The 15,405-nt window shown below is 37.5% G+C and overlaps 1 protein-coding gene across 1 annotated transcript in view; it reads left to right on the top strand.

Moving 5' to 3' along the window:
• Positions 1 to 15,405, top strand: part of LOC113110818 (protein diaphanous homolog 3-like) — a 211,720-nt gene that overhangs the window by 140,196 nt on the left and 56,119 nt on the right. The window contains exon 21 of the mRNA XM_026275020.1: positions 3,864 to 3,959. Within this exon, the coding sequence (XP_026130805.1) occupies positions 3,864 to 3,959 (96 nt within the window). The remainder of the gene's footprint in view (positions 1 to 3,863; positions 3,960 to 15,405) is intronic.

A 15,405-nucleotide genomic window follows, 5' to 3' on the forward strand; every position in this document is an offset into this window, starting at 1 on the left:
GCAAATTCATGACCAAAAACTCCCAGTTATGGGAGCATTATTCAGTCTGTGAATTAAATTATACAGGGGGAAATAATGACTAAAGAGCATATATAAAACAAATGCATAAATTGTCAAAAGAGGACAATGCAATTAAAAATAATGTCAGTGTTTGGTTGTCCCTGTGGGCATTGTTGGTTGAGGAGGTGGAAGCTACATCAAACCAGGCAAGCACTGTCTAGACATTGTTCTTCCACCAAATTTTCTGCACAAGCAAGCAGGAGACTTGTGATGGAAGCTACAGAGAGGCAAGCAAACACTTTGAAGGGGCTACAGAGTTCTGGAGCTGAAGGTGCACCCAACAACATATCAAGAGCCCTGGACAACACTGTCCCATACAGGAGTGTGACACAAAAGAGGACAGTGTTCAAAAAGAACCATGTCGCAGCACTTCTGGAGTTTGCCAAAAGGCTTGACACACGGCACTGTTGCTCATAGGGGGAATGTGGAAAAGATTTCCTAGTCAGATGAGACTAACAGAAAACCATTTTTAGCTTTAAAGTGACATGTATACCAGTGTTAACTTTGACAGAATTTTTTTTATTTAGTTTTATAGTCATAGTATTTTGACTAAAATGCAGTTTAGTTTTAGTTATATTTTAGTCATCTATTTTTAGTCGATAAGTGAATTTAGACAGCTAAAATTGAAATGACAAACTCTCAAAAAGGCTTTTTTTTTCTGAAAGTGTTATGCATTAATTAAAATTATAAATAATAAATGTTAAAATTAAATAAAACCACTTCTCATAAAGAACAAGAACATGATCTTCTTTTTAATGAAATACCAATGGTTTTACAGGCTAATTATGCATTCAACAACTTGTTTTCCATATTCTCCATTCTTTCAAGCAGACATATTTATTTCTGTAAATAAATGTAGGTTAATCTTTAGGGATACTAAATTTTTTCAATCAAGAGCAGTGAGTGATTTTTTTAAATTCTCTCTTAGTTCTCTCTTGCATTGTCAGATTTATCCAAATTTATCCACATACTGACATTTTTTTTTTTTTTACATTTTATGCGAGGTGCAGCATATGTGTTCATATTTACACATCTAACCTTTCTAACCATGCAGCAGATTTCGTTCTGAATGAATCTCTTCCCAAATTCTCCCTCCCTAGCATTTTTGTCTCGTTTTTATTCGTTGGCAGAAACGGCAATAGATTTACGTCATAGTTTTTTTCATTCGAAAAGAGTTTGTTCATTATCGTCCTCTTGTCGTTGTTGAAAAAATGTTGTTAATTAATATTATGAAAAAATTATTTGTCAACAAAATTAACACTGATATACCACAGATTTAGCATTGGCCTGGTATATGCTGTTATAAAAGGAAGAATGGCTGATGCAAAATAAAGGAAAAGTTTGCAAAATTATGTTTCAGTTTGCAAAAAAGGGAGTCTTTCGACAAAGGTGTGTTTTTTTTGTTTTTTTTTTTTACCAAAACAAAGGTCCCAGATACAAGCCCAGAAGAATGTTTAAAAGCATGAAATGTCCTAAAATGGCCTTGGCAACTGAGAATAGGTGGCACTGTTTGACAGGTTCAGGCCGTTTAGGTGTCATCTTACTTACTTTAACAGCCTGGAGCAAATCTGCCTGGAAGAATGGATAAAATGATGCCAGAACCACAGTGAAGCCAGTATATACTCGAGGGAAAAGTCTTGGCTGTCAAAACAATATTATTATTAATGTATTTAGGGCAAAAATATATTTGCTTAAAGCATATTTTAATATGGAAATTAGGTTTCAATCCTTTGAAAATGTTCTTCATAATATCAAAAGAAGGACTTTTTTTAATTTGTTAAAATATAATATATTACATTTAGCAATGCACTGAATTTCTGTGGGAGAGTGTGATGATAAGTGGTTGGTCTATCATACACACACTTTATCACAGACTCACACTCTTCGTCTAATTGAAGCTTGGCTAGTAAAGGTCAACAGTTCTGTGCTTTCTCTTCCCTGATAGTTTTCATTGTTGGTCGGCTGAACTACTGACAACACTCTGTACAAAAGAGCTATACCTTCTCCTCGATTCACTTTCTCTCGCTTCCACGCACGCTCTCTATTTCTCCATCCCTCTCTTACTCAGACAATAGTTGCTGATTGAAAATGGCCTCACTATATTATCTGAGCATATGACTGAGTCTGCCTGGCTTTTTACAGAGAGCAATGCACCCGTGACAATGGCACAGTCCCACAGATGCTTCAGACAGTCGATTTTATAAAGCCTCTATAATTGTGTTTTCTTTTATATTTTTTTATTTTACTGTAGATAAATGCTGAATTACAGATGAAACAGATTTGTTCTATTGAGTGATAATAGCAAAAAAGGAGGAAACCTTATCTTACATTCAACTACTTTTTTTCATATATACTGAATTTGTCATACCAAAAGAATGATTTTCTTTACATATTATATATATATTAGTAAATCAAATTATAAATTGTACATGATCAAATAATTTAATTGAAATGTGTATATATTAGGGGTGCTCAGATCACGATCGGCCGATCGTTATGCGCATCTCGTCAGTAAAGCCAGTTCTCTAATCAGCGGTTAATTCCATCAGGTGCGTGATTTCACATCGAGCAGCTGTTACTACACAGAGCCGTTGTTAATAGAGAAGATGTGCCAAAAAACGCTGAAAATGAAGTGGATTTGCGCATCTTCTCTATTAACAACGGCGATATAATATATATATATATATATATATATATATATATATATATATATATATATAAATAATTTAGCCATTATTGTATTTTTGCCATATTTTATAATATGCAAGGATAATTTAATTATAATCTATGTATTTCTTTTTTATTGTGATTTGTATTTGCCATTTCTATAATATACTGTATATTTAGTGCTGAGCAATGAATAATCGCGATTCATCGCATCCAAAATAAAATAAAAATTGTTTATGTAATGTGTGTGTACTGTGTATATTTATTATTTATATAGAAAGGCACATATATATTTACATGTATATATTTATATGCATATAATTTACATTATATAAATATATAGAGCATATTTTTCTTAAATATATTCATGCATGTGTGTATTTGTATGCATAATAAATGTATACAGTGCACACACATTATGTACACAAAAACTTTTATTTTGAATGCGATATACATGCAGCATACACGCTCACATGCTTTTTGATTTGTGTTGTGTTGTGCGCGTGTGTGCCCGTGTCAGTGTAAAGATTAATATTTTGAGGTTACAGAGTCAAGGCCCTTAACGCTTACCCACGCTTACACATCCACAGGTTCAACACACAACAGACATCCTCTCACACAAGCCTTTTTCTCCAAACCTGCTGAAATGCACGCTTTCCTGCCAAGCTGATTCATTCTCTGTCACTGGAAGTGTGTGTAAAGTGTTGGGTAAGCAGCGGTGCGAGCACATGCGTGATGTGTTTGTGACCGTGAGCGATATAGTGTGGTGTTTCTCCTGCATGCCGCGGGTCCCACAGGCCTCCTCTTGTCTCTGGAGTCCCTCTGTGTGAAAGCCAGTGGCCTGAGGTTAACTGCCTGCACCACTCAGCTGTTTTTACGATCGGCCCTCCAAACGCTACAAAACATCCGTGGATTTGTGTAGAGGTGCAGAGGAGATGTATAGAGGAGTTTAAGAGCCTGTCTGCCTCTCAAATTGTCCGAGTCGACGCTGTGATATACTGTCCACAGAAGGCCGCTTTAATGGGGCTTTTTTTCTCTCAGCATTCCTGCAGAGATCCTTAAGGCCGGTTTTAGTGATACTATGAAATGGCCCTCCGCATCCTAATGTTTTTCTCTTCTTTCTTCCTCTCCTGTAGAGAACGATGAGACCGGTGTGATGGATTGTCTACTGGAGGCGCTGCAGTCTGGAGCTGCTTTCAGAGACCGCAGGAAAAGAGCACCCAGACCCAGAGGTGAGTCTCCTCACACTCCTCCACTCACATCCTTCATCTGGTGAATCTCTTCTCTTTCCGTTCTTCTTTCTTTCTTTCTTTGAATGTTGATTCAGAAGTTTTATTTATTCCATATCTCTTCTAGTTTTAGTCTCTTCTGTATAGACTGTTTGTTGTTTTATTAGTTAAGTAGCTATGTGATAAGTGTGGTAATGTACAGTAAGCCAAACATCATCACACAATAAACCCCTAGTATCCCGAAAAAGAGTGGAGAGATAACTGTGTGTATTCCCTTATATATAGTAGCAGCCTAAAGCACCCAGTGGTAGAGAGTCTCTTTCTCCTGCGCAGTGAGGGGTGAGATAAGCTAGAGTGTGTCTTCTGTGTTCTTCATGTTGTGTGTCCTCCCCAGCTGAGAGGCTCAGCTTTGTTGACTGCAGACAGCTACAGACAGATGATGGGTGGCATATATCAGTATAGCCTGACCAAAAAACTATTTTATTTTCCTTTCAAAAGTCTGGGTTATTTTTGTGTCTTTTAATATGGTGTAAGTCTAATTTCTTCCTGCGATGACAAAGCAGAATTTTCAGCAGCCATTGCTCTAGTCTTCAGTGTCATGTGATACTTTAGAAATCATTATAAGATGCTCATTTGGTGCTGAAGTAACATCTAGTATTATTATCAGTGTTGAAAACAGTTGTGCTACTTAATATTTTGTTGGAAACCATTTTTTTGCTCTCTTTAGGATTCTTTGATGAATAGAAAGTTCATTTTTTTTTTTCTAAAATTAAAGTTTCTTTACTGTTACATTTAATGCATCCTTGCTGAATAAAAATATCAATTCCTTATATAAGTAACCTCCTTATCCCACACTTTTAAACAAAATGATGTATATACTATCTAATTTATATCTTCAATCCTACAGATTTAGGATTTAGGATTAAACCATCATAAACCATTGTCCTGAACAGTTAAACTGCCTGCTGTTCTTCAGAAAAATCCTTCAAGTCCCACAAATTCTTTGGTTTTCTAGCATGCGTATTTGAACCCTTTCCAACAATGACTGTATGATTTTGAGATCCATCTTTTCAAGGACAACTAAGGGACTCAATATTATACTCAATATCAAATATTATAAAATGTTAAAATGCTCATTGATGCTCCAGAAGGAAACATGAAGAATTTGTGGGCCCTATATTTTTTGAAGAACAGTGAGCAATTTAACTGTTCAGGACAAACAAGGGACTCATGAACAAATATAGCGTATATGAACTTTTGAACTGTTTTTTTTTTTTTTTTTTTTTTTTTTTTACTATGTCAGCATATTTTATGTGAAATCTTATTCAGGTCATTACGGAATATAGAAAAAGCATATTTGTATGATCCCTCTTGTTTTGGTAAAATTTGCAGCTTCTGCAAAGTGTATGTAAACTTTTGACCACTATATAGTATATTGTTCTGTAAATGCACAATTTCCAGTCTGTAGCTCCTTTTAAAAACAATTCTTCTAAAGAAATCAGTACTGAATCAGCCCCCTACTTTGAACACACTTCCTCTGGCATTACATGAGCCAGTGGAGTGTAATGCAGCTGACCACCTTCCATAGAAATCAGGAGAGCCCAACAAACTGACTGGCCAAATCAGAAAGAACTGGTGAACACTTCAAGTAATCTGAACTTTTTTTTTTTTTTTTTGAAAGCATGTCACGTCTTTCATTACTCTAGGAAGTAAAGATCTAATGTATGGAGACCGCAGGTGTATTTATGTGTGAGAGCAACTCTCACTCTGTCTTGTCCCATGTCCTGATTTCCACAGATGAACCAACACAAGTGCTCAATCCGAGTCCACAAAGACCTGTTCTGAAAGACTGCAGCCACGGTAAAATCAAGAGTTAAAAAAAGAGAGAGAAATATAGCATTTCTCTCCACTATTTACTTTCCTTTTCTCTCTCTTCGCCATTAAATGCGCTATCATTGCTCACTAACTCTAATCTACCAGTTCAGTATCCTGGATGTCTTAATGTCTTTGTTTGTCTGTGTTGCCCTGTCTGAATCATGTGTCACTCTTTTTATTGAATTTTTTTTTTTTTTTTTACTTGCGTATAGACACTAATGGTCAACAGTAGGTCCATATAGGGCCAATTACTTATTTGAATGGCTCATAACAGTCCCTCAAGGCCTCTCCTATCAAAAAGGAACTGCTTCTTAAGCTGCTGGTCATAAACACGACAAGTGTTATAATGTGATATGGGTTCACCAAACATTTCAGACTGCTTCTGATCGCAGATATTCCTTTTCCACTGAAACAATGTTGGTGTTGATGCTCGGCTTGCAAATACTGTGGGTTGGTATGTCTCCATTGCTTCGAGAGGCAAACAATGATTAAACTGGCTGTTATTTTATAAGCTGCCCACAAACAAATATTGCATCATGGTGAAATGGTGCAGCAGTGAAAATACAGATTTGGTTTAGCTAATATATTTCTGGCCACTGATGTTTTAACAGTTCCTGGTTCAAGACCTGATATTCTGATCAGTGTGGAACCATTCATTTATTTATTCATTTTATTGCTTTTTTAAATGTAAATGCACAGAATGTAATGGTCTCCGGCTGTTGCAACACCATCATCTCTACATTGTTGGTGGAAAAGGGGTAAGAAAAAATTATTCCTAAAGTTTCCATATATGAGTGTCTTATTTTCTCTTGTGTCCTTCTTATTGCATGAATCAGTATTTTCTGTCTGCTTGCACGTACATTGAGTTCTGTCTCATTTCAGTCAAGCGTGCTGCTTACAGCTCACAGCTCATGTCTGGTTTTGATTGGACAGTTGATGTAAGTGTCAGAGTCAGCAGGGTTATAATCCATGTCATGCGCTCGCTTTAGCTGCCGTTACCGCCAGGTGTTAATGTGTCATACAGAAACTCGCTGAGAGCCGAAAATGCCACATTTCCAGCCAAGCTGAATGGCCGGAAAAAGTGGGAACGCTTTTTTTGCTGAAAAAGCTTTTCTGCTATTGTCTGTTGACATACAGTAGCCATCTTAAAATTGCAACATGTTATGCTCTGATGAGTTATTCCTTTTGACATTACAAGCATTAATGTAACAATCCAGTTTTTCTGTAATAAATGGTATCTGCGTTCATCAGCTGAGGTGTAGTGGGAATCAGAAAAGCTTGTAGCAAACTTCCATCTGTACTTGTTTTGTGTTCCTATCATCTTAAAACAATAAAGGTTCCAAAAGGGGGCTTTCACAGCAGTGCCATAGAAGAACCAATTTGGGTTCAAAAAAACAAAACAAAAAAAAACACAAACAATCCACTAGAAAGAGCCTTTTATGCAGTGAAAAGGTGCCAAAGATGGAGGTTTATGTCTGCTTCACCTTTATGCCTGTTCCACCTCCCAGATCTTCAGTTTGCCATTGTTACATATAGGCTAGTGACAAATGGTCAAAAAGTGCTTTAGTTTTCGAGATACCCCTACCGGAGGTAGAACTAAACCCAACAATGTTTTTCCTCATCTCTAAGGTCTCCCATATATGAAATGGATTCTTGGCTAAAAATATTTTACTGCTAAGATTGTTAAATTAACAGATATTGTTATACACCACAAAACCAATAAAGGACTAAAATATAGCCTGTCCGTATGGGAGTTAAGGCATATAAACTAATGCAGATCAATCACACAAGCTCTGAGAGCTTTGAAACTTGACATGTTTGTAGTCAGGAAGTTGATTTAACTACTAGAAAAGACTGGATGTGAATATCTTGATGTATGGAATAAATAGACACATGTAATCACATATCTAAAATAAGCGGACATGCACAAATTTAATATCTATGCAGAATGTTTTCATTTACTTTGTGCTTGCTTTGCCTGGCATTATCATAGAAACACATATGATGGCTTGTTGGAAAGGTGGGGTTGTGCTGAATCCAGCAATACCAAATATGTAAATATATGATAAAAGAGAAGTGTTCTGTCACTCAATGTATGATGTGTCCAAAATGAATGAAAATGGAACACTGACATAATTGAGTCCAAACCCATTCATTATCAGTGGTGAGAAGAATGTTGAGAAATTCAAATATAAGAGACATCAAAAAATATTTAATATGGCACCTTGTATTATATGGAAACAAAGATTGAAATCGAAAGATAACACCTTACCATAGCACAAACAGGAGACCAGGAGTTTTAACTTAATGAACTTTTTAATAAAACTATAACTTAACTTCACACAATACAACTTAAATTATTAATATGTAAATATATAATAAAAGAGAAGTGTTCTGTCACTCAATGTATGAGGTGTCCAAAATGAAAGAACGCTGGACAAAATAGCCTCAGTGGTGAGAAGAATGTTGACAAATTCATGGTTACTGCAAAGTAACTTACATTAGGCAAGTGCTGATCTATATTTATGATGCATTTAATAATGATACATTTCATAATGCACAGTATACTTTACAATTCATATGAACCACAGATCCAATTGAATCAGGTTAACATTGGAATGGAACACCTTTATTAAAATATCGTCACTGACAGGCAGAATCCTTGCATGTCCAAACTTTGTCTATTTCATATTTTTTCACAATTCAATGCTATTGGTCAAACCCCACGTGGTAAACAATCTAAAGTGTTGAAAATTGATTGAGAGCATATCTCTTAACTCCATCGGACACTTCAACTGTCTGAGAATCCTCGTAACGCCACCTCTTCTTCACTCCGCGGCAGGAACTTCCACGGCATTTTGTGTCCTCAGGATTTAAAGTCACAACGATTGAGAAATCCTCATCGAGCAACACATAAAGCAAGCCTTAACTCTGATTTTATCTGTTTTAAACTATGATATCAGTTATTGATGTATTTTAAATGTCTACTTATTACTAGGCAAGGCAAGGCAAGTTTATTTATATAGCACATTTCATACACAATGGTAATTCAAAGTGCTTTACATAAAATAAAGTAAAATAATCATGAATAAAAATAATAAAAATAAAGACAAGCAATTTTAAAACTTTTAAAATTATAAAAAAAACTAAACTAAAATGAATTTAAAAACAGTTGGAAAATGTTTTTACATAAAAAAAAAAGTGAAAATATAGTGAAATCAGTTCGGACATTGCACAGGGCTCATTTAATAAATGCACAGCTAAACAGATGAGTTTTGAGTCTAGATTTAAATGTGACTAGTGTTTTAGCACATCTGATCTCTTCTGGAAGCTGATTCCAACTGCGGGCAGCATAGTAACTAAAGGAGGACTCCCCTTGTTTTGTGTGAACCCTTGGTATTTCTAACTGACTTGATCCTAATGATCTGAGTGCTCTGTTAGGTTTATATTCAGTGAACATATCTGCAATATATTTCGGTCCTAGGTCATTTAGTGACTTATATATGAGTAAAAGTACTTTAAAATCAATCCTAAATGTAACTGGAAGCCAGTGTAAGGACCTGAGGACTGGTGTGATATGCTCAGATATTCTGGTTCTAGTCAGAATCCTGGCAGCAGTGTTCTGGATGAGCTGCAGCGGTCTAATGGTCTTTTTGGGAAGGCCAGTGAGGAGCCCATTACAATAGTCCACCCTGCTGGTGATAAAGGCATGAACAAGTTTCTCCAAGTCTTGGCTGGAAACAAAAACTCTAATTCTTGCAATGTTTTTTAAATGATAGTTACTGCTTTGACATGACTACTGAAACTAAGGTCTGTCTCCAGAATCACACCAAGATTCCTGACTTGATTTTTAGTTGTTTGACCCCTAGAGTCAAGGTATGCATTCACCTTGAACACTTCATGTTTGTTTCCAAATGCAATGACTTCAGTTTTTTCCTTGTTTAGCTGAAGAAAGCTCTGGCACATCCAACTATTTATTTTATCAATGCATTGGCAGAGGGAGTCAATAGGCGGATCTTTTGTGACGTCATTGTTTATGTTTGTTGCGTTGCATCATGGGAATCGTGTGGCAGGAAACACCGCTAGATACCTGTAATTTGATTGTTTTGCACGTTTGGAGGAGGATTTAGAGAAGAGGATGGTTCACTCTTGCTGTGTGGTCGATTGTACGGTTAGTTGGGGGCCTGATAAAAAGTTTTTCCGAATTCCCTCCGAAAAGGATATCGAAAAATGAAAGAAATGGTTGCGTGCAATTAGGCGATTGAACCTGGACGCTCCGAAGAAAGCCTGCAGCTTCTGATCGAGTTTGTGAGGCACATTTTGTTCATGGTAAGTCTTAGTGACTATGTATTTATAGAAGATTGAATAAAAATAAATAAAACTGAGTCAAATCAACCGAGTCATATGTTTTGCTTTCTGATTCAGGTGTCCCAAACCGCAATCCACAGCACCCAGACTATGTTCCTCACATCATTCTGTAGCTGTGCTTTGCTGCAAGCCTCACTAGTACATGCAGCATTTGTAAGTCCTATCCTGACAGCTGCTTCTACTTTAAACATTAAAGCTGCTACACGACTGCATGTTTCTCCAAGACTGGATTTGAAAGAAGGAGAAATGTGTAAGCTGTGATATACAAATTTTCACCATTAGTACAGACGCCATTGAAAGTCTCACACTGAAAACAATTGAATTGGTACAACAGCCACTACATTTTCAGTAAATAAATAAGTAAATAAGAACACTGATCAATGAAGACTTACCCGGCTTTGCAGTCACAGGGAGCAGTGATTATTTCGCCGTTCTCTTTGGCGATCACCCACGGGAGATGCAAATCATGCTTTGACTCTGCTTGGCCAAGTCTAACCTCTGCTTTTAGCACGATCACTGCTTTCTGCTTGGCAGAAAAGACTGGCCCAACTTTTCGAGAAACAAAATAATCATAGGCCTTCAGACTTTTGAAAGCCTTTAATCTTTCATGATTGAAGGGTCCAGGGGTTTCTATTAAATAAGAATAAATGTCTCCCCAGCAGATTCGTGGCCAAGACACGGACGAGTCGGACCAACGTTTTTTGTCATCCCAGATCTCATATGGGCTTTGAATAGCTTCGATTTTGTCACCAATACAAATGTTGAGCTTCTCTCCATACCTCCTCCGGTCTTCAGTTGTTAAAGTGCTTATATATTGAGGATTTTGCCTGCTAAAGGCCCGTTCACACCAAGCACGATAACTATAAAGATAACGATAAAGATATAGTTCTAAAAATCGTTCTCAATATTAAAGAATAGCAGAGTCCACACCATAACTATAACGATAAAGAAACGATACCGTTGGAATCACTTTCAGAACGATTTTCCCCCCTGATGAACGATAAAACATTGCCAACCAATCAGAATCAATCCTGCTGTAATGAGCTCGAGAATTTAAAGCAGCAGACGTGCCGCGTCCGCTTAAAATACACAGACAATATCGTTCGCTGGTGTGGACGCTAATATCGTTATCTTTATAGTTATCTTTATAGTTATCGTGCTTGGTGTGAACGGGCCTTAACTCACTTGAAAGTGCTCGTTGCGTCTTTACAGCCCGCCATACTGTTTGTTTTGTTGCCACACAACCACTCGCGTATGCGTACAAAGATGTCATCAAAGATCCTCCTATTGGGCTGTAGTAATTTGGAGATAAGGCTAGGTAAATCTGGGTATCATCAGCATAGCTGTGATAGGCAATTTGGTTCTTTCTCATTATTTGACTTAGTGGAAGCATATACAGGCTAAACAAGAGTGGTGCAAGAATTGACCCTTGTGGGACTCCACATGTCATGGACGTCCACTTAGACTTATGCTCTCCTATACTCACATAATAGCCTCTCCCTTCTAAGTATGACCTGAACCATTTGAGTACCATCCCAGAAAGCCCAACCCAGTTTTCCAGTCTCTCTAGTAGTATGTTATGATCGATAGTACTAGGGTTATTATTACTAGGCTTATTATACATGTGCATTGAAGTTTTAAAATGTATCTAATTTCTAATTATACTTGTATTGAATTAAATGTTTTGGATACCAGCATTAAATTATTGTTTTTATTATTATTTTACTGACACAAAGTTGGCACTGTGCATGTAAAATGCCCCAAGTAGGCTAACAGGTTTTATTTATGGGAGAAAAAAGGTCTGTCTACTGGCGCCAAGTAAGCCTATCTTTGCATAACTCTTTTTCATTTCTTACAACAACGAATGAAAATCGTTAGGTTAGATACATTTGAGTAGGCTTGTTTTGTTAAAAATCCATAGCTGTAATGCTTCGGTAATGCTCCACACAGCTGTAATGCTCCACACAGCTCACGCTGAAAAGCGACGCAGTGCCTTACTCGGAGACTGGCCCCATTCTCTCTTGCACGGCTGCTTCGCTAGCATCATCGGATGCCTATCAGAATGTGGGAGTTAAGACCGCAGTTTGAGCCAGTGGCTTGAATTGGTATGGCTCAGGCCTTGGCCCTTTGTCCTCAGACACCTCGACATCCTCCACTTCAGGTGAAGGTGGGGGAGAAAAGTCCTCTACTTCAAATGAACGCTCTGTTGCAAAACTACTTGCGTCACTAGAGTCACTCTCCATTTTAGCGACTCAGCAGCTGTCAATTAATCTGTCACTGAGGGTCTCAGGTTCATGCCCCACCGGCTCAGCCCGGCCCTTGGTTTGTCCCCTCTATCTCCGCTGTGCTCTGCCCACTTTTCAGCATTTTTCAAATATTGCCAGTGGGTGGAGTCAGGCTCTGACCAGGGGTTTAATTACCCCTTAAAGCCTTATCTCTTGTCAAAAGGCTCGACACGGCCGCAGACTTTGATGAACACTGCTGGCAGCAGCGACGTCTGTGTCTGTATCATTCTTATCAATGAGTGCATAACCTCGTATCTCCCCGCTCCCAAGTCATAAAAATCTCGTATCTCAGATTAAACATGATTTTGTCCCACCCTCTTTGTTTTTTGATGATGGAAGCATAAAGAAGACAACAGCAGCTGCCAAGTGTAAAAGAACCATCAGCATATATCATTGATGGCATGGATCTTCTTCAAATGCTCAATGATTCAGCCTTTCAAACGTTCAATGACCTGGGTGAGTGTGTCTGGAAAAAGATCGCAACTTTAATGGGAAAGGAAGGTCACAGCTGTGTCGTTATAGTTTTTGATAGATATGACCACCAACACTCAATCAAAGATCTTGAAAGACAAAGAAGAGGCAAAGAAGAGGCACCAAGATGGGCATCCTAGCACCAACCTGGATGAGCTGAGGTGTCAGCAGCAAATCTACCCCCAACAGAAGATGGCTTCCAGCAACATGTGCTGAGAGCCGTGTACCAAACAGCAGTCTGGCATCACAGCCACCTGGCCCAAACTCTTCTCTGGAACCTAGTTGGTAGAGGATGGAGGCTCAGAGAAGGTGGCTGCATTTAATCTGTGATGTTCCAGAAGGCACCAGCACCTAAAGGAGTTAGAGACCTCACCCACCTCTACTGTAAAGACGGAAACTGCACCGATGTCACCAAATGCCAGTGTCTTTCTGTGGGCTTGACCTGCACAGGGTTTTGCTCTTGCCCTGACTGTCCAAATATGACCCACTTTGTCACTGATGACAATGTGGATGAGTGGTGTGTTGCAGTTGTAACATCATGGGGGGTTGACCCCAAAATGTTTCAAGAGGGTCTGGCTGCAGGCTTGTACTTGCACTCTCAGACTTGCACACTCAGACATTTGCACTTCCGCTAGTGACATCACTTGCAGTCTTTATTTTATTTTTTTTATTTTTTTTATTACTTTTCGTTTGAATTTCCCCAACATTTTATAAAGCCAGGTTGTGAAGACAAGAAAAAAGAAACTAAATTACAATGTCACTTGCAATTGCTACTTGAACTCTCCGCTACCTGTGGCATCACTTGCAATCAACACAAATCGTGCATGTTGCCAATGGAGACAAGACGCTGTGGTGGTGATTAAATTATTAAAACTAATTTAGTACTATAACGTACAGGGTCCTGCAAGAAAAAGACAAGATCGGCAAATCCATGGCCAGAACACCAGAATATGAACATTTGCACAAAGTCTCTAGCTAAGCATAGAAAAAAAAAACACTTAACATGGCTTAATATATTAAGATGCTATTAAAATATCAAATTAAATGTACAGTTCATTAATATAAGGAATATGTATATAGTATTTTCCTCACATACCGCAAAATGTGGCATAATGGACATAGATGAGAAAGGCCAAACTCATGCTTCTCTACTTTATTAAAATACATAACTAATATGTACATGCAAGCAGGTGAGCCCAGAATAAACGAAACACGTAAAGTTTCACATTAAGCATTTTTCCATATAGAATAAACTGTCTACAACTGTCTACACCATTAACCTACATTATGTGTTTTATTTATAATGATTTTCTATAGGAGGAAAACGTTTAAATGTACAATTTAACGCACTGCATTTAAAATCACTTAATGCATAATGCCGTTCATATTTGCTGGTCTGTATATACTTAGTCAACAACAAGACATATAGGCTAGCCTAGGCCTACTAAATTGTCTTTATCATCTTGGTCTGTTATTAGGCCACATTAAGCATTATGTTGTATGGGAGGACAAAGTTTGCACATTGTGTTCATAGCCATCTGCTTGACTTGCAGTACATTGAATAATAACTATATATCGAATTTGATCTTTTAATTGAACTTAATGTGTCTGAATACATTATGCCATATTAAGTGTTAGTTTTTTTTCTACAGGAGGAAAACGCTTAACGAAAGACTTTGTGCATTGCGTTCATATTCTGCTGTTCTGTGGCCAAGGTCTGTGCTTGTCTTTTTCTTGCAGGACCCTGTACGTTATAGTACTAAATTAGTTTTAATCGTTTAATCACAACCACAGCGTCTTGTCTCCAGTGGCAACATGCACGATTTGTGTTGATTGCAAGTGAAGTCACAGGTAGCAGAGAGTGCAAGTAGCGATTGCAATTGACATTGTAATTTAGTTTATTTTTTCTAGTCTTCACCACATGGCAACTGTTATAAAATGTTGGGAAATTCAAACAAAAAGTTATCAATAAATAGAACAAAATAAAAAATAAAGACTGCAAGTGACGTCGCTAGCAGAAGCAGTGTCTGAGAGTGCAAGTGCAAGTCTGCAGCCAGACCCTTCTCCAACGGTTCCCAAAAGCAGATGATGTTCCAAATGGTTGCTGCTAGAAAATAAACTAAACAGCCTGAGAAGACAGGGCTCATTTCCCCGAAGAGTGTTTGTTTCTTTAGTTAGATTGCCATTTGTTTTATTTAAGACAATAATTTAAGTTGTATTGTGTGAAGTTAAGTTATAGTTTTATTAAAAAGTTCATTAAGTTAAAACTCCTGGTCTCCTGTTTGTGCTATGGTAAGGTGTTATCTTTCGATTTCAATCTTTGTTTCCATATAATACAAGGTGCCATATTAAATATTTTTTGATGTCTCTTATATTTGAATTTCTCAACATTCTTCTCACCACTGATAATGAATGGGTTTGGACTCAATTATGTCAGTGTTCCATTTTCA

Source organism: Carassius auratus, chromosome 11, assembly GCF_003368295.1.
Source record: "Carassius auratus strain Wakin chromosome 11, ASM336829v1, whole genome shotgun sequence".
In the NCBI taxonomy this organism is placed as follows: domain Eukaryota; kingdom Metazoa; phylum Chordata; class Actinopteri; order Cypriniformes; family Cyprinidae; genus Carassius; species Carassius auratus.